The sequence below is a fragment of the Salmo salar genome, chromosome ssa07 (assembly GCF_905237065.1).
Source record: "Salmo salar chromosome ssa07, Ssal_v3.1, whole genome shotgun sequence".
Classification (NCBI taxonomy): domain Eukaryota; kingdom Metazoa; phylum Chordata; class Actinopteri; order Salmoniformes; family Salmonidae; genus Salmo; species Salmo salar.
The window spans coordinates 40,211,218-40,232,168 of NC_059448.1; the positions used below are offsets into that span (position 1 = coordinate 40,211,218).

The 20,951-nt window shown below is 45.0% G+C and overlaps 1 protein-coding gene across 1 annotated transcript in view; it reads right to left on the minus strand.

The window, feature by feature from the left end:
- LOC106609192 (conserved oligomeric Golgi complex subunit 5) overlaps window positions 1-20,951 on the minus strand; it is a 100,602-nt gene that overhangs the window by 5,703 nt on the left and 73,948 nt on the right. The window contains exons 11-17 of the mRNA XM_014207707.2: window positions 19,188-19,269; window positions 17,220-17,424; window positions 8,440-8,601; window positions 8,168-8,267; window positions 3,019-3,129; window positions 1,469-1,531; window positions 307-410 (exon numbers count right to left, since the gene is read on the minus strand). Coding sequence (XP_014063182.1) covers window positions 307-410; window positions 1,469-1,531; window positions 3,019-3,129; window positions 8,168-8,267; window positions 8,440-8,601; window positions 17,220-17,424; window positions 19,188-19,269 — 827 coding nt within the window. The remainder of the gene's footprint in view (window positions 1-306; window positions 411-1,468; window positions 1,532-3,018; window positions 3,130-8,167; window positions 8,268-8,439; window positions 8,602-17,219; window positions 17,425-19,187; window positions 19,270-20,951) is intronic.

The following is a 20,951-nucleotide window of genomic DNA, read 5'->3' on the forward strand; positions in this document are numbered from 1 at the left end:
TGTGTAGAACAGTAGATAGCCTGAGGATGTGTGTATGAGTGCGTAAATGTCAAGCTCAAGGGAAAGAGAGAAACATTTTGTAAATGTAAATTAGCAATGGATGCTGTTTAGTGCCAGGTGAAACAGAGAGACAATCAGATAATAGTATCACAGATAACGTATTATCAGACATAAAGCTCTGTAGCACTATGTCACCAAGCCCACCTGTAAACATTGCCCTTTAAACAACTTAAACCTCAACCTTACTCCTAGAACGGGGGCAACTAGCTTGAGGAGTGTGATGTCTTAAAGTGTGTGTATACTAACCCAGAGAAGTCTTCCTGATGCATAGTGATGATGATGGCTTCTATGGAGTCACTGACCGACAGCAGGAGAGGCTGTACTGCACTGGCCATCAGAGCCTGTACTCCCTACACGCACGCACGCACACGCAAGGGAGGGCATAATTAAACAAGGCATAAAAAGGGTTGTGTGTCATAACTCTGAAACAACTCCGTCAGACAATGACATCTCAAATATCAGTGGACGCACAATGATGAACTGAACAAAAATGACCATAACTTCTTGCATCTGCAGGCCAGGTACATAGCTGAAGGACACAGCCCCCACAGGGACACACCTGATTCACTTAAGTCTGCCATTGCCTAGCAACCCAAACAGACTGGTCGTCTTGGCAGCATGAATGCGATTTGCTGATAAGCGGACGTTTGCAGTGAGCTTTAGGATAGGAGCTCTGTGCACGTGACATGTCAGACGAGAGAGGAAGAGCGCGCGTGTGGGTGTACGTATTTGTGTGTGTGGGCATGTGTGTGTGTCGGTCGCGGGGTTCGGAGTGGGGCCGCCAGTTTATCGTTCGCTCCATCTTTAGATCAATCTAAACTCAATAGACCTGACCCACTGTGTGTGTGTGTGTGTGCGTGTTTGTGTTTGTTCCCATCAGCTAAGCCCCTGCCAATGATAGATAACCAGATCTCTGTTCAGATCTCTTCTCTAAACTCCTTCACAACAAAGTTAACAATGTCCCCCCCCCCCCCCCCCGTTGTGTGTGGCGTGGGGGATTGGCGGAACGCAGAGAGAAACAAGCCTCCGACCATCTTCCCAGTTACAACAAAATACCTTGGTGAGGAAAAAGCGAGTGATTGCCAAAGAAGAGTCTACACACTCCACTCAGTATTTACCGTTTTATCTCCCAGAGTGAGATGCATCAGAAATAGCAATGTTTTGTTTGGTTTCCATAACTCAGTTCCAAGTTCCAAAATTGCCCATTCAAACCCCATAATGAAAAACCAGCAGCATAATCCACCACCATCTGCACATCAGAGAGAATGGAGAGAAAAAGAAGAGGGGAAGACTAGAGAGGAGTAGAGATGAGAGGAGGAGGAAATCAGTAGAGAAGAACGATAGAGGAGGAGGAGTAGAGAGGAGAAAACAGTAGAGCAGTATAGGAGGAGACGAGTGTCTGTCTTACCTCTAGTGAAGCAGTGAGAGCATGTTCAGCAGCCGGAGGACATGACCCCAATCCTGATATCACCTGAGAACACACACACAGAGAGACACACACACAGAGACACACACACAGAGACACACACACAGAGACACACACACACACACACACAGAGACGCACACGCACAGAGACGCACACACACACAGAGACACACACACACACAGAGACACACACACACACAGAGACACACACACACACAGAGACACACACACACACAGAGACACACACACACACAGAGACACACACACACAAAAAGGACAAAGGTTAGGTTACAGTGAAACCTGACAAACACTATTCGTCTTTTTCCCCACATATCCCTCCCGTATTCTTCTAACGGTTATTACAGCATTTATCCTCCCTCCTTGCTCTCCAATCCTCCACGTCCCTCCTTCCATCCCATCCTTCTCCCCCCCCCTCCCCCCTCCCTCCTAAAATAACCAGCCATTCTTGCTGAAACGGCTTCACTGCTTTCAAATGGGAAAATTTTGACAACCTCCCAGGCAACTAAATATTTGATGGCAGAGTAATCTCCTTTTATGCCACTATTAATCACACAGGCCCCAGCACCAGGACACATCATACATCTTTAATGGGCCATATTAAGGAATAATTTTCCCCATTTCTCCCTCTAACTCTCTCTCTGGATCCCACTTCCTTGCACTCTCTTTCTCTGCCCCTCTACATCTCTCCCTTCCTTGTCATCCTTCTCTCTTTTTACTCCTCTCTCCGCTCCTCTCGTCCTCTCTTCTCTCCCCGCTCCTCTCTCCCTCAACACTCTCTCGCCGCTCCTCTCTTCCCCTCTCGCCGCTCCTCTCTCCCCCTCACTTACTGCATCTCTCCCTCTCTCACTGCATCTCTCTCTCTCTCCCTCCCATGCAGCTAGTTTACTTTGGGTGATGAGATACATTAACTCTACAAATAATTGGTTGTCAGCATTTTCCCATCAAACCATTGTGACATCAGATGACCAGCACACACACACACACTCTTCTGCGTGAACTCTTAGTCACGCTACCATCCCAGTCTCCCTATAATATGTAATATAACACACGTGTCAATGTCTGATAAAGATATCATGTAAAACATAATGTAGCCGTGTAAAACATAATGTAGCCGTGTAAAACATAATGTAGCCGGGTAAAACATAATGTAGCCGGGTTAAACATAATGTAGCCGTGTAAAACATAATGTAGCCGTGTTAAACATAATGTAGCCGTGTAAAACATAATGTAGCCGGGTTAAACATAATGTAGCCGGGTTAAACATAATGTAGCCGTGTAAAACATAATGTAGCCGTGTAAAACAGAATGTAGCCGGGTTAAACATAATGTAGCCGTGTAAAACATAATGTAGACGTGTAAAACATAATGTAGACGTGTAAAACATAATGTAGCCGTGTAAAACATAATGTAGCCGTGTAAAACATAATGATAATGTAGCCGTGTAAAACATAATGTAGACATGGAAAAAGAACACAAGTGTAATGTGGTGTGTGTATACGTGTGTGTGTTACTTTAGCAACAGCCTGGTGTAGTCTGTAGAGGGAGTTGACCACCGCCATGTTCCTCCTCTGGCCTTCCGTTAGAGGCCCTATCACCTGACTGGCATCCCCCTGGGTAGATAGCTGGAGAGAAACACAGAGTGAGAGAAGAAGGGAAGGATGGAGGGAGGGAGAGAAATAAGAGGAAAGAGAGAGAGAGAGAGAGAGAGAGAGAGAGAGAAATAGGTGGAGAGAAGAGAGAGAAAAAAAAGTCAGGACACCTGTAGTTCTCAGCAGACACAGCAGCAGTGAGAGCAAGGGCACACCAGAGCCAGACTCCAGATCCCACTGCTATAGCAGAGCACGGAGGGGCCAGGGAACAACACATACAAATGGGACAGGATCCAGCTGTAGTAGCAGTTTGTGCTGCTGTCTCCAGGCCATGTTCCACAGGCAGACAGGGACACCTCACCACCACTCATCTCAGAGGTGATAACATGCAGGTCACACACACACCTGGGGAAATTAGAGGCTCCCTATCTGAGATGGCCATCTCAGGAAGATGAAGAGAGAGAAATTAGGGCCATCTCAGGAAGACAGAGAGAGAGGAATTGGGGCCATCTCAGGAAGACAGAGAGAGAGGAATTGGGGCCATCTCAGGAAGACAGAGAGAGAGAAAAAGCGAGAGGCAACATGTGCAAAGTGGTGCCATAGCAACGGTCTAAAAATGGCACAGCAACAGTTAACTATAGCCTTAGAGTGTAGTTGTGTGGATGGCAAACACGCACACACAGAGGCCCACACACAAACTGACATTCATGACACATGCACGTGCCCACACACACGCACAGAAAGGTGTCAGGATACCAGCACTGAAGTAGCTTCCAGTTCACACCTGAGTATGTCTGTGTTTGTGTGAGAGTAACTGTAGATCAGGCCTGTGTGTGTCGCATCTCAGTGTGTGTGTCAGAGTGTATATTTAAAGCTTGGGGTGTCTGTGGAGGAGGCCCCAACCTACTAATAAAACTTCTAAGTTAGTCACTGTTAACTTAGAAGCATGTTTTTGTACCCTTCTCATTGATGAGCAATTTTTTTTATTTAATACATTTAGAATAAAGCTGTCACGTAACAAAATGTGGAAAAGGGGAAGGGGTCTGAATACTTTCCGAATGCACTGTAATTAGAGGGTTGTAGGCATAAAACAAATAATAATAATATTAAAGTAAAACAAAATAAGTAACCAATTCAGACCTTTACAATTAAGTTAGCAGACTTCATGAGTAAGGGTGGGTAATGAAGAAAAATAAAGAAAATTAAAACAAAGATGATATGATCGCTGTAGGACCAATAGCACTTAATCCATTTTCTTAATTCATTATTAGCAATATACTTTAAAAGACCTTAAACCAAAATGTGCCATCCTTTAAGTGCTCTATACTATTTACCAAAAAACAAGAGGGCATGAGCAAGAAGAGCGCGATGAGCCAAGTAAAGCCCCCCCCGGCCAAATCTTCCCCTAACCTGGACAAAGCTGGGCCAATTGTGCGCCGCCTTATGGGACTCCAGGTCACGGCCAGTTGTGACACAGCCTGGGATCGAACCCGGGTCTGTAGTAACGCCTCAAGCACTGCGATGCAGTGCCTTAGATCGCTGCACCACTCAGGAGGCCCCTCGCAAGGTGCATTTTTTATCTGTTTTTTAAATCAAATTTTACTGCTTACATCAGTTGATGTGGAGTAGAGTTCCGTGTAGTTATGGCTCTATGTAGTACTGTGTGCCTCCCATAGTATGTTCTGGACTTGGGGACTGTGAAGAGACCTCGTGGCATGTCTTTTGGGGTATGCATGGGTGTCCGCCAGTAGTTCAAACTGACAGCTCTGGGGCATTCAACATGTCAATAGCTCTCACAAATACAAGTAGTGATGAAGTCAATCTCTCCTCCACTTTGAGCCAGGAGAGATTGACATGCATATTATTAATGTTAGCTCTCTGTGTACATCCAAGGGCCAGCCGTGCTGCCCTGTTCTGAGACAAAACTAGGGCCTGTGAGACCTGCCTTGATGATTGCGCTATTAAGAAAGTTGAGCTGCGCTTTACTATGGACATTTTAGCTACTGTTGTAGAAATATGTTTTCACCATGGCAGTTTACAATCCAGGGTTACTCCAAGCAGCTCAATTTACACATTATTTATTACAAGATTTAAGTGAGGTTTAGGGTTTAGTGAATGACTTGTCCCAAATACAATGTTTTTAGTAAAAAAAAGAAACGTATTCCTTGCCACCCACTCTGAAACTAACTGCAGATCTTTGTTAAGTGTTGCAGTCATTTCAGTCGCTGTAGTACAGTTGCTGACTTGTATGGTGTTGAGTCATCCGCATACATAGACATCTTTGTTTGGATCTGGATACTGCTTTCAAGCTAATTTCTGCAGCATTAGTAAAGATGTGAACAATAAATGTTGCTGATTTCATTCCTGTGCTGTTTGTAACTACCCTGGTAGGTTGACTGATAACCTGAACCAGGTTGCAGGCACTGGTTACAGTTTGAAGTTTTTTCTTAAGTGGGCAGTTTGATGAAAGCCAGTCAATATTTAAAAATCACCCAGAAAATATACCTCTGTTGATATCACATACATTATCAAGCATTTCACACGTTATCCAGATACTGACTGTTAGCACTTGGTGGTCTATAGCAGCTTCCCTCAAGAATGGGCTTTAGGTGAGGCAGATGAACCTGTAGCCAACTACAAATACCTAGGTGTCTGGTTAGACTGTAAACTCTCCTTCGAGACTCACATTAAGCATCTCCAATCCAAAATTAAATCTAGATCGGCTTCCTATTTCGCAACAAAGCCTCCTTCACTCATGCTGCCAAACATACCCTCGTAAAACTGACTATCCTACTGATCCTTGACTTCGACGATGTCATTTACAAAATAGCCTCTAACACTCTACTCAGCAAACTGGATGTAGTCTATCACAGTGACATCTGTTTTGTCACCAAAGCCCCACATACTACCCACCACTGCGACCTGTATGCTCTCGTTGGCTGGCCCTCACTACATATTCGTCGCCAAACCCACTGGCTCCAGGTCATCTATAAGTCTTTGCTAGGTAAAGCCCCGCCTTATCACAACTCACTGGTCACCATAGCAACACCCACCCGTAGCACGCACTCCAGCAGGTATATTTCACTGGGTCATCCCCAAAGCCAACACTTCCTTTGGCCGCCTTTCCTTCCAGTTCTCTGCTGCCAATGACTGGAACGAATTGCAAAAATCTCTGAAGCTGGAGTCTTATATCTCCCTCTCTAACTTTAAGCATCAGCTGTCAGAGCAGCTTACCGATCACTGTACCAGTACACAGCCAATCTGTAAATAGCACACCCAACTACCTCATCCCCATATTGTTATTTATCCTCTTGCTCTTTTGCACCCCAGTATCTCTACTTGCACATCATCATCTGCACATCTATCACTCCAGTGTTAATGATAAATTATAATTATTTCGCCTCTTCATTGCCTTAGCTCCCTACTCTTCTACATTTGCACACACTGTACATAGATCTTTCTATTGTGTTATTGACTGTACGTTTGTTTATGTGTAACTCTGTGTTGTTGTTTTTGTCGCACTGCTTTGCTTTATCTTGGCCAGGTCGCAGTTGTAAATGAGAACTTGTTCTCAACTGGCTAGGTTAAATAAAGGTGAAAATTAAATTAAAAAAAACTTGTTTCTTAAACTACATATGTTACGTGGGCTATTTTGAGAAGTTTTCTTCTGGGATGCTTACCTGTTTTCATTGCTTTAATGGGAAGGCTAGCAGAAGTAGATATGCTTATGTTATTTATGTTAGTGCAGGGTGAGCTGCTAGGGCACACCGGCTCAGTGCTAATAGTATAAATCTGGTTCATAGGCATATGATTACTGCATACAATAGCTGTAGGATCAGCAGAGGCATTTAGGGCAGTTAAAGGGACATATATTAGTATACTTACATTGTGTCTACCAATGCTGGCATAATGTACATTTGCTGAAGCTTTATGACAACTCAGCGTCACAATGGCAGGGATTAACTGAGCTGGGCTTGGGTCATTGATAAGTCATTGTCTCAACGCAGCCTTTTAATGCTGTGAAAGGATCCAGGAACCCAAATGATGTGGGTGGATCCGTGTTGTTTTCAAAAGGTATAGAAATAGTCAACAAAAGTTACCCCCATTGAGAGGCAACAATCACGTAGCAGGTTGTGAAGAGAAAGAATCCTGCTAAAGCTTTCAATGCCAATATTCAGAGTGGGCACAGGGCCAGATATGATGGGTATTTTATTATTGTCTAGCAGAGAGTCAATCAGCTCTTTAAAATCCAGTTTCAACTGTTCAATGCTGCTCTTCATAATGTCATTAAAACCCACATGATAGATTTGTTTTCCATGTCCTGACGTAGTACATTCGGGAGCAGCTTAGTCATGACATTTACTCCAGCTCCAGGACAGGACATTGCTTTTGCACCAGGAACGGTCAAATGTATTACCATGGAGCTGCCCAAAATCACGGCTGGCGAGAAGGACAAGGAAATCCACCCACACCCACGCTTCACAGGATTTGGAGAACCCTTTATGGACGGGCGAGAGGCAGGATAACTTGAGCGTGTTGCTCCCGGCGCAGGCCTCTGACAGATGGAGAAGCCCTACTTTTGACCAGAGCCCTATGGGTCACTAACCCAGCCACTAGCCTCTTCAGTAACCCTCCTCATCGGACTATCCAAGCAACCCACTGATGATGACCATTGATTCATAGCAGGGAAATTCTGAATGAACACTGATGACTATGGGCTGAGAGAGACATGCTCTGACCGGTCTGTACTATTCTACCTCCCTCTATTGTCTTCTGTTCTCTCCTCCTCCTCCCCTCTCATCAAATCAAGTCAAATCAAACTTTATTTGTGACATGCGCCAAACACAAGCGTAGACCTTACCGGGAAATGCTTATTTACAAGCCCTTAACCAACAGTGCAGTTCAAGAAGAGTTTAGAAAATATTTACCAAATAAACTAAAGTAAAAAAATTATAAAATCTCCCCTCATATCCTCTCTTTGCGCCCACTGACACTCACTGCCATACAGGGCTGCCACTTAGCCACAGAACAGGGTTTGACTGATGGACAATTGGTTGTTGTGGTGACCTACCAGCTGCTCAGACTTGACACAGAAGAGCTGGACGGTCTTGGCAGCGTTCTTGGCCACCGCCAGAGTGAGACTGGTGTCTACCGACGCCACGTTCAGCTCACTGTGGAGGACACACACATAATAATATAACATGTAGGACATTGGAAAGAACAGGATCAGGGCAGGATCAGCAAAAAAAAAGTGAGATGACCAACAGATGTAAGAAATAATATTTCTGCTTTTATCCTGAGAATTTTGTCTGAGTAGGGAACAGTGTTTGTGTAGGTGTGTACCTGGTGATGGTCTTTATGATGCTGTCCAGTTCGTCGTGGGAGGGGGGGTTGCGTCCCCCCATGGGGAACACCAGGTTGATGGGGTCAAACAGACGAGACAGAGACTTGGAGAGGTACGCTGCCTCGTAGGGCTGCAGAGAGTCCTTCAAAGCCTTCTCTGGACTACACACAGACATATTATTTATCTCATGAATGTGTTTACATACTATATACATTGATGGTTAATTATTTTCCTGGTTTCAACAAAGTTCTACATTTCGGAACATGCCTAGAGGCCAGATTCTCTGTCTATTTACACATCTCACACACGCTGATCTAGACCCACAGTGAGTGCACAGTGGACTGGTCTGTGCCGCTGGAGCGAGATGAAGACATCAGCAGTGACAGGCTCTGGCAGGCCTACCCCTCTCTTCCAACTCTCTCTCTCCCTTGCTCTCTCTCTTTTCTCTCACACTGATGAAATGGGGAAGAGGTAGAGAAACCCAAGCTAACAACAGCCTGTAGGGGCATCAAGGGACAAGGTTGGATATGGGGTTGCGCATGATTACACACACACACACACACACACACACACACACACACACACACACACACACACACACACACACACACACACACACACACACAGTGTTGTATGCACTTCTGCAGCAGCGCTCCAATCTTTGGTTCATCTGGCCAGTCATTTTATGCACCATAATTCATCAGACAGGGCGCCTATTGATTAATGGTGCTCTCTCGTTAACTGAAATGTAGCTAAATGAGAATAATGACAATGTGCACACGAGCAAATGTGCATTCAATGTTTGTTCTCCATCTCATCACTCTCTCCTCTGAATTATTTTGCTCCCTTATCCCTCCCGTGTCAACCAGCCGATTCATCCATCTCTTCCCACCCCGTCACTTCTCCGTCTGGGCTTTTTCACACTACCTCCTTTCATCCTATTCCCTCACTTTATCCGTTCGTGCAGTTCTCTATCAGCTTGTTAGTGTACCCTCTTTCCTCTATTCATGCACCCCTCCCCCCTCCCTCCCTCCCCTCTCTTCAGCCCCCTCTCTCTTCAGTGCCCAACCACAGCAACAGACACCTTGAGTAACAGAGGTAATTTGGCCCACAGCAGCGCCCGTAATTACAAGTTTAAACATTGAGACGGCACACAACACACAGGCTGACAGCTCTACATCAGAGAGCAAACAGAGAGACGAAGCGAGAAAGAGGGTATGGGGTAGAGCGAGACAGGCAGAGCAAGGAAATGAAAGACCGGTAGAGAGCGGGATGGAGAGAGGGACCCAAGAGAGAAGAGAGTAATAGAAAGAGGGAGAGAAAGAGAATGAATAGAGTCAGGGAGATAACCTGGGTCTGCTCCCAGTGGCTCTCATGTACCCATGGTTAATCAACACTGACTCAACTTGACTGAGTGCCAGGGGGATAACCAGCAGGGCCAGGCGCTGTAGCCTGAGTACCCTGGCACAGGATCTCCTACTGGGAAACTGGGAGCAGCAAGGGCCCCTGGCTGGGCCTGGAGCTCCACACCATTAGGTTAATGTGTGACTCATATCAGGCTCCAGCAGTTACAGACATACGCTATAGTGTACAGGAGCCATTTCCACCTGTCTGCTCACATAGCCATCACAACGCAATTTAAACACTCAAGTTGTTGCATCTGTCACAAATATAGTTGCTTATTCCAGACATCTACAGGCAGGATAGGGATATGATAGGGATATGTCAGGCCTGAAGTTCACCCAGTAGAGGGGGTCTACGTCCCAAATAGCACCCTATTCTACGCCTGTCCCTAACAAAAAAAGATATCTTGGTCGACGAGAGTAGTCTGTTCTTTAGAACCAATCGATTGTTTGAAATTTGAAAATGTGTATTTTTCCATATATAAAAATCGAATCAAATGTTATGTCACATGCGGCGAATACGAAACAGGTGTAGACCTTACCATGAAATGCTTACTTACAAGCCGTTAACCAACCATGCAGTGAAGAAAATATTTACTAAATAAACTAGAGTAAAAAAAATGTATAAAAAGTAACACAATAGGGCCTCCCAAATGGTGCAGTGGTCTAAGGCACTACATTGCAGTTGCTAGCTGTGCCACTAGAGATCCTGGTTCGAGTCCAGGCTCTGTCGCAGCCGGCACAATTGGCCCAGCGTCATCCGGGTTAGGGGAGGGTTTGGCCGGCAGGGATGTCCTTGTCCCATCACGCTCTAGCGACTCCTGTGATGGGCCGGACGCATGCACGCTGACACGGTCGCCAAGTGTACTGTGTTTCCTCCAACACATTGGTGCGGCTTCTGTGTTAAGCGGGCATTGTGTCAAGAAGCAGTGCAGCTTGGTTGGGTCGTGTTTCGGAGGACGCATGGCTCTCAACCTTTGCCTCTCCCGAGTCCGTACGGGAGTTGCAGCGATTAGACAAGACTGTAACTACTACCAATTGGATTCTACGAAATTGGAGAGAAAAAGGGGTAAAAGTAAAAAATATATTAAAAAAGTAACACAATAAAATATTGAGGCTATATACAGGGGGCACCGGTACCAACTCAATGTGTGGGGGTACAGGTTAGTCACGGTAAATTGTACATGTAGGTAGGGGTAAAGTTACTATGCATGGATAATAAACAACGAGTAGCAGCAGTGTAAAAACAAAGGAGGGGGGGGGGGTGTCAATGCAAATAGTCCGGGTGGCCATTTGATTAATTGTTCAGCAGTCTTATGGCTTAGGGGTAGAAGCTGTTGAGGAGCCTTTTGGACTTAGACTTGGCACTCCGGTACCACTTGCCGTGCGGTAGCAGAGAGAACAGTATATGACTTGGGTGACTGGAGTCTTTAACAATTTCTTTGGCCTTCCTCTGACACCACCTAGAATATTGGTCCTGGATGGCAGGAAGCATGGCCCCAGTAATGTACAGGGCGGTATGCACTACCCTTTGTAACGCCTTACGGCGGAAGCCGAGCAGTTGGTGATGCAACCAGACGGTGATGCAACCGGTCAGGATGCTCTCGATGGTGCAGCTGTAGAACGTTTTGAGGATCACGGCACCCATGCAAAATCTTCTCAGTCTCCTGAGGGGGAAAAGACATTGTCGTGCCCTCTTCACAACTTTCTTAGTGTGTTTGGACCATGATAGTTCGTTGGTGGACACCAAGGAATTTGAAACTCTCGACCCGCTCCACACAGCCCGTCAATGTGAATGGGGGTGTGTTCGGCCCTCCTTTTCTGTAGTCCACGATAATCTCCTTTGTCTTGCTCACGTTGACAGAGAGATTGTTGTCCTGGCACCACACTGCCAGGTCTCTGACCTCCTCCCTATAGGTGGTCTCATAGTTGTCGGTGATCAGGCCTACCACCGTTGTGTCGTCAGCAAACGTAATGATGGCGCTGGAGTCATGCTTGGCCACGCAGTCGTGAGTGAACAGGGAGTACAGGAGGGGACTAAGCATGCACCCCTGAGGGGCCCCTGTGTTGAGGATCAGCGTGGAGGTTGTGTTGTTGCCTACCTGTCAAGAAGTCCAGGATCCAGTTGCAGAGGGAGGTGTTTGGTCCTAGGGTCCTTAGCGATGAGCTTTGTGGGCACTATGGTGTTGAACACTGAGCTGTAGTCAATTAACAGCATTTTCACATACAGTTCCAGTCAAAAATTTGGACACCTACTCATTCAAGGGTTTTTGTTAATTTTTACTATTTTCTACATTGTAGAATAATAGTGAAGACATCAAAACCAAAAAATATATTTTAGATTCTTCAAAGTAGCCATCCTTTGCCTTGATGACAGCTTTGGACACTCATGGCATTCTCTCAATCAGCTTCACCTGGAATGCTTTTCCAACAGTCTTGAAGTTCCCACATATGCTGAGCACTGCTTTTACTTCACTCTGTGGTCCAACCTATGCCAAACCATCTCAATTAGGTTGAGGTCGGGTGATTGTGGAGCCCAGGTCATCTGATGCAGCACTCTATCACTCTCCTTCTTGGTCAAATAGCCCTTCCACAGCCTGGAGGTGTATTAGGTCATTGTCTTGTTGGAAGAATAAAAATGATAGTCCCACTAAGCGCAAACTAGATGGGATGGCGTATCGCTGCAGAATGCATTGGTTAAGTGTGCCTTGAATTCTAAATAAATCACAGACAGGGTCACCAGCAAAGCATCCCCACACCTCCTCCTCCATGCTTCACGGTGGGAACCACACATGCGGAGATCATCCGTTCACCTTCTCTACATCTCACAAAGACATGGCGGTTGGAACCAAAAATCTCAAATTTGGACTCGGACCAAAGGACAGATTTTCGCCGGTCTAATGTCCATTGCTCGTGTTTCTTGGCCCAAGCAAGTCCTTTCTTTTTATTGGTGTTCTTTAGTAGTGGTTTCTTTGCAGAAATTCAACCATGAAGGCTTGATTCATGCAGTCTTCTCTGAACAGTTGATGTTGAGATGTGTCTGTTACTTGAACTCTGTGAAGCATTAATTTGGGCTGCAATCTGAGGCTGGTAACTAGTGAATTTATCCTCTTCAGCAGAGGTAACTCTGGGTCTTCCTTTCCTGTGGCGGTCCTCATGAGAGCCAGTTTCATCATTGCGCTTAATGGTTTTTGCAACTGCACTTGAAGAAACGTTCAAAGTTCTTGAAGGTCAGTCAATCTGGAAGATTTCATGTCTTAAAGTAATGATGGACTGTTTTTCTTTGCTTATTTGAGCTGTTCTTTCCATAATATGGACTTGGTATTTTACCAAATAGGGCTATCTTCTGTATAGCACACCTACCTCGTCACAACAACTGATTGGCTCAAATGCATTAAGGAAAGAAATCCCAAACAAACAAACTTATAACAAGGCACACCTGTTAATTGAAATCCATTCCAGGCGACTACCTCATGAAGCTGATTGAGAGAATGCCAAGAGTGTGCAAAGCTGTCATCAAGGCAAAGGGTGGCTACTTTTAAGAATCTAAAATCTATTTTGATTTGTTTAACACTTTTTTGATTACTACTTGACTCCTTATGTGTTATTTCATAGTTTTGATGTCTTCACTATTATTGTACAATGTAGAAAATAGTAAATATAAAGAAAAACACTTGAATGAGTAGGTGTGTCCAAACCTTTGACTGGTACTGTAGGTGTAAATAGACACCCTATGTTTGAATAAAATCAACTATACTATATGTAGGCACTGAAATGAAAAATAAAGACACACAAATGACTAAAGAGGGAACAAGAGATCAATATAGCCTAACCAGAAGAAAAAAACCTGTTCCCAACCCGGCCCTCTTCCTCCAGCTGGCCTTCTCAGATTCTGCCATTATGCTCCTGAAGTTGCTGGTAATAAGCTACACCAGTGGTCGGCAAGTTATCGTACCACTTCTACTGATCTGCGTGCCAGTTCTGATTTTCATATGCACATTTTTGTGGAACAGTTAGATTTAATTCATAATAAAGTCTTCACATCTCAAAATCAATGTCATGTGGTTAATCAAAATTATATCTAAATGAAAATTATACAAATTCAACTTCTATTGCCAATATGTGAAAATAGCCTACATAAAGTCAACAAATGAAAACACTGTAGCCTGCAGGTAGAAAATATCCTGATAAAAATAAATATCCTATAAACCACATTTGCTATTGCATGGCCTGTCTGCAAGGAACTTGAAACATGGTATCAACTTAACTTAGGTCCAGACTGAAGCTCACACTAGCAAACTTGTAACATTGTATAAAATACAGTTCAAGTCAGAAGTTTACATACACCTTAGCCAAATACATTTAAAAAAAAAATTCCCTGTCTTAGGTCATTTAGGATCCTTTTGAGAATGTGAAATGTCAGAATAATAGTAGAGAGAAGGATTTATTTCATCTTTTATTTCTTTCATCACATTCCCAGTGGGTCAGAAGTTTACATACACTCAATTAGTATTTGGTAGCATTGCCTTTAAATTGTTTAACTTGGGTCAAATGTTGTTTCAGGTAGCCTTCCACAAGCTTCCCACAATAAGTTGGGTGAATTTTGTCCCATTCCTCCTGACAGAGCTGGTGTAACTGAGTCAGGTTTGTAGGCCTCCTTACTCGCACACACCTTTTCAGTTCTGTCCACAAATTTTCTATGGGATTGAGGTCAGGGCTTTGTGATGGCCCCTCCAATACCTTGACTTTGTTGTCTTTAAGCCATTTATCACAACTTTGGAAGTATGCTTGGGGATATTGTCCATTTGGAAGACCCATCTGCAACCAAGCTTTAACTTCCTGACTGATGTCTTGAGATGTTGCTACTATATATCCACATAATTTTCTTTCCTCATGATGCCATCTATTTTGTGAAGTGCACCAGTCCCTCCTGCAGCAAAGTACTTTTGTACCCGTTTTCCTCCAGCATCTTCACAAGGTCCTTTGCTGTTGTTCTGGGATTGAGTTGCACTTTTCGCAATGAAGTACGTTCATCTCTAGGAGACAGAACGCCTCTCCTTCCTGAGTGGTATGATGGCTGCGTGGTCCCATGGTGTTTATACTTGCGTACTATTGTTTGTACAGATGAGCGTGGTCCCTTCAGGCATTTGGAAATTGCTCCTAATGATGAACCAGACTTGTGGAGGTCTACAATTTTTTTCTGAGGTCTTGACTGATTTCTTTTGATTTTCCCATGATGTCAAGCAAAGAGGCACTGAGTTTGAAGGTAGGCTTTGAAATACATCCACAGGTACACCTCCAATTGACTCAAATGGTGTCAATTAGTCTATCAGAAGCTTCTAAAGCCATGACATCATTTCCTGGAATTTCCCAAGCTGTTTAAAGGCACAGTCAACTTAGTGTATGTAAACTTCTGACCCACTGGAATTGTGATACAGTGGCGTATAAGTGAAATAAACTGTCTGTAAATAATTATTGGAAAAATTACTTGTGTCATGCACAAAGTAGATGGCCTAACCGACTTGCCAAAACTATAGTTTGTTAACAAGTAATTTGTGGAGTGGTTGAAAAACGAGTTTTAATGATTCCAACCTAAGTGTATGTAAACTTCCGACTTCAACTATTTGTGAGCTCTGGACAGACAGACAGAGCTGTAGGATATTTGCGCAAGGGATAAGAAGTAATCAGGTAGGTCTTTTTTACACATTTCCACCAGATCAGAGCATGAGATTCTTTTCCCTTTTCATGCTGAGTGGTTATCGAAAGAGAGAGAGCTGGAAAGATTTTTCAAATAGGCTACGCTGAGGAACTATTGTCATTCACAACGGATGTAAACACAGACTTTGTTTACTTGCGAAAAAGAGACGAAGAAAAAATGACTTTCGGAAGCTCCACAGTGATGATGAGTTAAGACAATTGGAAATAGTACATTTGCGCGCAGGCCAGGTAGCCTAGTTCTATGCGTAATCAGGTGCGTGTCCTTACTCAAGGTTGACAGGAGCACTCCAAACAAAAGACAATGAATAAATTGACAACTCGTAAATGGAAAGAAATAAACCCACATTTTTCCTCACAAGTGTAGCCTAGACTGTGCACTCCTAAAAAGACAACGGTGAGACTAATATTAATAATATATTGAATCCATTAACAGAAATGACCGTAACAAAACAAACATTGTAGATTAGAAATGATGGGAATTAACTGTAAATGTACTACTGGTGTGCCATCCCCGCGGCCTCTGTAATGGATTAGTCCAATCAGACAGGCGTGAATCAGACCAGTGTCTCGTGTGCCATTGTTTGTACATATTTGCCAATGCTCAACCCCCAAAAAATATATCGGCTGACCAACAGCCTATCGACCAAACAATCAACTAAATGGGATCAGCCCTACCCTATCCATATTTAGTGCACTACTTTTGACCAGGACGATGGGAGGGTGAGTCCGGTCTAGCAGGATTCTATAAAACTCTGATGTTGACGTTTCTTTATCAATCATTTTCTTCAACTGTCCTTCGATCGTTGTCTGTTCTCTCCACTACAAAGCCCCGTCTCTCCTCAGAGAGGTGCCATATAGCTTGCTCCCGTCAGATAGCTACTGCCCTCCATGTCTTCATTCAACTACTTCTTATACGCTCACACTGGAGGCCTCTGGAAAAGCTTTATCTCTCTCCCTTCTTTCACTCTTTCTGGCACTCTGCCCACACACATACACACTTTATCTCTAACTCGCGCTCTCTCTCCCCCATCACTCTCCTCTGAGCACTCTAAAATATAGTAGGTTTAATGGACGTTTACTTTCTGCTCCATCCATGCGTACCAATCAGTGTGCTGGCTGTGACCGGTTCTGTGGTTTGTTTTAATTGCTAGTGGTCTCCCATATTTAAACTCTCCTACAGCTTTAGTACTGTATATAAAGAGACTTTACATTCTGAGATTCACCACGTATCACAGAATCTGTCTGTCTGTCTGTCTGTCTGTCTGTCTGTCTGTCTGTCTGTCTGTCTGTGTGTGTGATCTGTCTGTCTGAAATCTGTCTGTCTGTCTGTCACAGCATGTCTGTCGTCTGTCTAATCGTCTCTTCTCTGTCTGTCTGTCTGTCTGTCTGTCTGTCTGTCTGTCTGTCTGTCTGTCTGTCTGTCTGTCTGTCTGTCTGTGTGTGTGTCTGTCTGTGTGTGTGTGAGACTCATCCAGAACCGTTCGATCACTGAGTAGGATGTGAAGAGGCAGACTGCATACTGTAACAAGTTAGCACACAGAGAGAGAGAGAGAGAGAGACAGACACAGAGAGAGAGAGAGAGAGACAGAGAGAGAGAGACAGAGACATTGTGTGTGTGTGTGTATGTGTGTGTGTGTATATGTTCACTTCAGACTCACTCGTAGTCGTGTTTGGTTTGTGTGAAGAGGTCCTGGTTGTCTATCTCTGTGGTGGGCAGGTCCATGGCGGTGTCCAGCCCTGCGCTGCTCGATATCACCCCCTGGATGCTGGAGCTGTACTGCTGCAGCCGACGCCACAGGTCGTTATAGAGACGGAGAAGCTTAGGGTACTCTCCCTCTAATGCCTGCTTGAGGAAGGATGAGGCTGGAGAGGGAGAGAGAGAACGAGAGTGAGAGAGAGTGAGAGAGAGGGGGTAGGGGTGAGAAGGTCACAAAAAGAGGATGGGAAGGAGGACGAGCAGAAGAGTGGAGCCGTAAAATGTCACCTTCTGTGTTTTAATGACTAGAAAGGTAAACATCTGCTTTGATGCACACTAATAGTCTTTCTGCTCCCGTGAACTAAAAACATCACATTATCCCTGATTACCAGACTTGAACATGGATGAAGGGATGAGACTGAAACAGAAAGACTATCCTGATAAAAAATAAAATAAAATAAATGGTGACATTTTCCCGCTCATTATTATGTTAATTACCTGACTTTGCGAGTGATTAGTTGCTCGTTAAGGGATGATATGCAGATTGTTTTAATGTAAATTGATTTGGTGAATGCATAATATAGTGTTTTATAATTATTCATACAGGTTTGAACTGAAGTACTTTCAGGCTCTTGTATATTTCCATATGCTAATAGAACCAAAAGGTTATTTCACCATAACAGAAAGAATAAGAGAAAAAAAATTAAAAATATTTGGAGGGGTGGGGGGCACTGGCACAGAGACAGACGGATAGAGAGAGAGAGAGCCAAGGAGACAAAGAGAGAGGGAGGAAAGAGAGATATACCGGGCCTGTGCGGATGAACTCCGTATTGACCAGTGAGAGTGAATGAGGAGTGTCATTAACAGGTGGTAACACTGTACTGTGTTAGAGCAGGGATCAATAGACACCGATTCGTCCAAGGCAGGCTGCTGTCGGCTTCACGACATGGTAAAGACACACGTAATGATTCGTGTGCTGGTGACTGGATCATAGCATGACTTCTCTCTTTCTTTACCCTGCCAAGAGAACACTTTGTATAGGTTGTGTTGGAGACATGTTCCTTTAGTATCCTTTTCATGTCATCCGCTATCAGTCAATGTTCTCGAGTCTGTCTCACCACCAGGGCATTAGATACAGATCTCGGCAGGAGAAACGGCAACGGCGTCTGGAAGAGTTTTTAGAAACAGTTCCACACGCAGTCAACAGATCCTGTAGGTAGGCAGCCCACAGATCGCTGTGTGAAAATAGAGTTAACAGCACCACAGGAACCAAACGCGCCTCTCTTTTACTCACCTCTAAATCTACTGACATTTATCCCTTCTGCTGAAATGGCACACTTACTGTAAGATAAGGAGGGGGCGGAAACTTTTCTCCGCGGTGTGCGTGGATGGATGCTGTTGGGTTGTCTCTCCACCTTTTATAGGGCCTGTCCCATGGCGGGGTATAAATTAAAGAAGGGGTGTGCGAGTGTGTCTGTATGTGTTTATAGACCCTGTCCCGTCTGAAAAAGGGGCTATATATCACCAGAGAGGTGTAATCATACCCCGCAGTGGTTGGGACGGCACAGGGAGGGGCGTTTAGGGTTTATAGGCGAAGGGAAGAGTGATGGCCCACTGTTTGTGCTGTACCGCTGACACACACACACACACACACACACAAATGCAGGGAAACGCAGGTACAGCATTATTTGCAGGTGGCATAACGCTATGGCTGACAGAGAGAAAATGAAGAGAAATGTAAGAGGGCGAGAGAGACGCAGAGAGAGAGAGTAAGCGCGCACACACACACACACACACACACACACACACACACACACACACACACACACACACACACACACACACACACACACACACACACACACACACACACAGCTACTAGGGTGCATCAGCGTTACTCTGTGAAACAGACATTGCTATGCAGCCTCACCAGCCGTAGCTCTCTGGAACTCCACCGAGAGAGTGTGTGTGACATCACTCCAAAACGTGTAGAGGATATCAGGCTGGCCGTCCTGCCGAGAGAAGAGAGAAACAACTGAACAGAGGGTCACACAAGGAGACACACACAGGGCTGTGATGAGTGCAGTCTGCGCCCAACAGGCAGAAGGGCAGTATGACTTCCATTATCATCATTATCTACCAGTGTGATCCTCAGCCACACCAGATGCTGCTATCGCCGCACACATTTATCACACTGCAAATCAGCTAGAAACACACACACACACACACACACACACACACACACACACCATAACCATCACCGTGGACAACAATGACAGCTCATCACCATAATGACAAGTCATAGCAGGGCGTCTTAAGATGGGCTGAGGAGGTTTGTCCACTAATGAGGGTCCACTCCTCTGAAGCATGCAGAGCTAGTGCACACATCTGACTCAAATAAGAGTCTTGTAACACAGGGAATACACAGTGACTAGATAGGTTGGTGAGGACAGAGGAGTGCCATTTTTAAACACACACACACACACACACACACACACACACACACACACACACACACACACACGTAAATGCAAACACACACACACACACACACACACACACACACACACACACACACAGTTTAATGAACACACACACACACACACGACGGAAGTTAAAGTAGAGAGGGATGGGAAAGTCTAATCAAAACAAAGACATAAGAAGGAGGAGTGTGTGTGTCACCCGGCCCTCCATCAACGTGGCCCTCCTCGCCTCCTAATATAATCACTGCTAATCAGTGGAGAAGGAACACACACACACACACACACACACACACACACACACACACACACACACACACACACACACACACACACACGATGCTAGATCTATGTGTGTCTTCGATGGGTGTGTCTTCGATGGGTGAAGCAGATTAGTGTGTGTCTTCGATGGGTGAATTTCAATGATTTAATGGCCATGTCTCACAGAAACTAAAGTAAACTAGGCCTACTTCGCTTCATGTTCTGCACCAGGGGTGGGCAAACTTTTTGGCTTGAGGGCCACATTGGGATTTTAAAATTCAACGGAGGGCCGCATTTTTTGGGGGACCAGTTGTTTGTTAAAATCAATTTGCGGGGGCCTCCTGAGTGGCACAGCGGTCTAAGGTACTGCGTCGCAGTGCTTGAGGCGTCACTACAGACCCGGGTTTGTTCCCAGGCTGTGTCACAGTTGGCCGTGACTGGGAGACCCATGAGGCGGTGCACAATTGGCCCAGCGTCGTCTGGGTTCGGAAAGGGTTTGGCTTGCCGAGATTTCCTTGTTCCATCGCGCTCTAGCGACTACTGTGGCGGGCCGGGCACAGTGCACGCTGACACGGTCGCCAGGTGTACGGTGTTTCCTCCGACACATTGGTGCGGCTGGGTTCCGGGTTAAGCGGGCATTGTGTCAAGAAGCAGTGCAGCTTGGCTGGGTTGTGTTTCGGAGGATACACGGCTCTCGACCTTCGCCTCTCCTGAGTCCGTACGGGAGTTGCAGTGATGGGACAAGACTGTAACTACCAATTGGATACAACAAAATTGGGTTGAAAAACAAAAGTGTAAAAATGTTTGGGTGTAAAAATAAATTATTATTCGTATTTAAAAAATAATGTTATGTCTCGCGGGCCGGATTGAAGTGCCTGGCGGGCCGTACTTTGCACCCCCCCTTGTTTTACATTGTCCTGTGGGCCAACACAGAAAGGACACACACAGTCCAT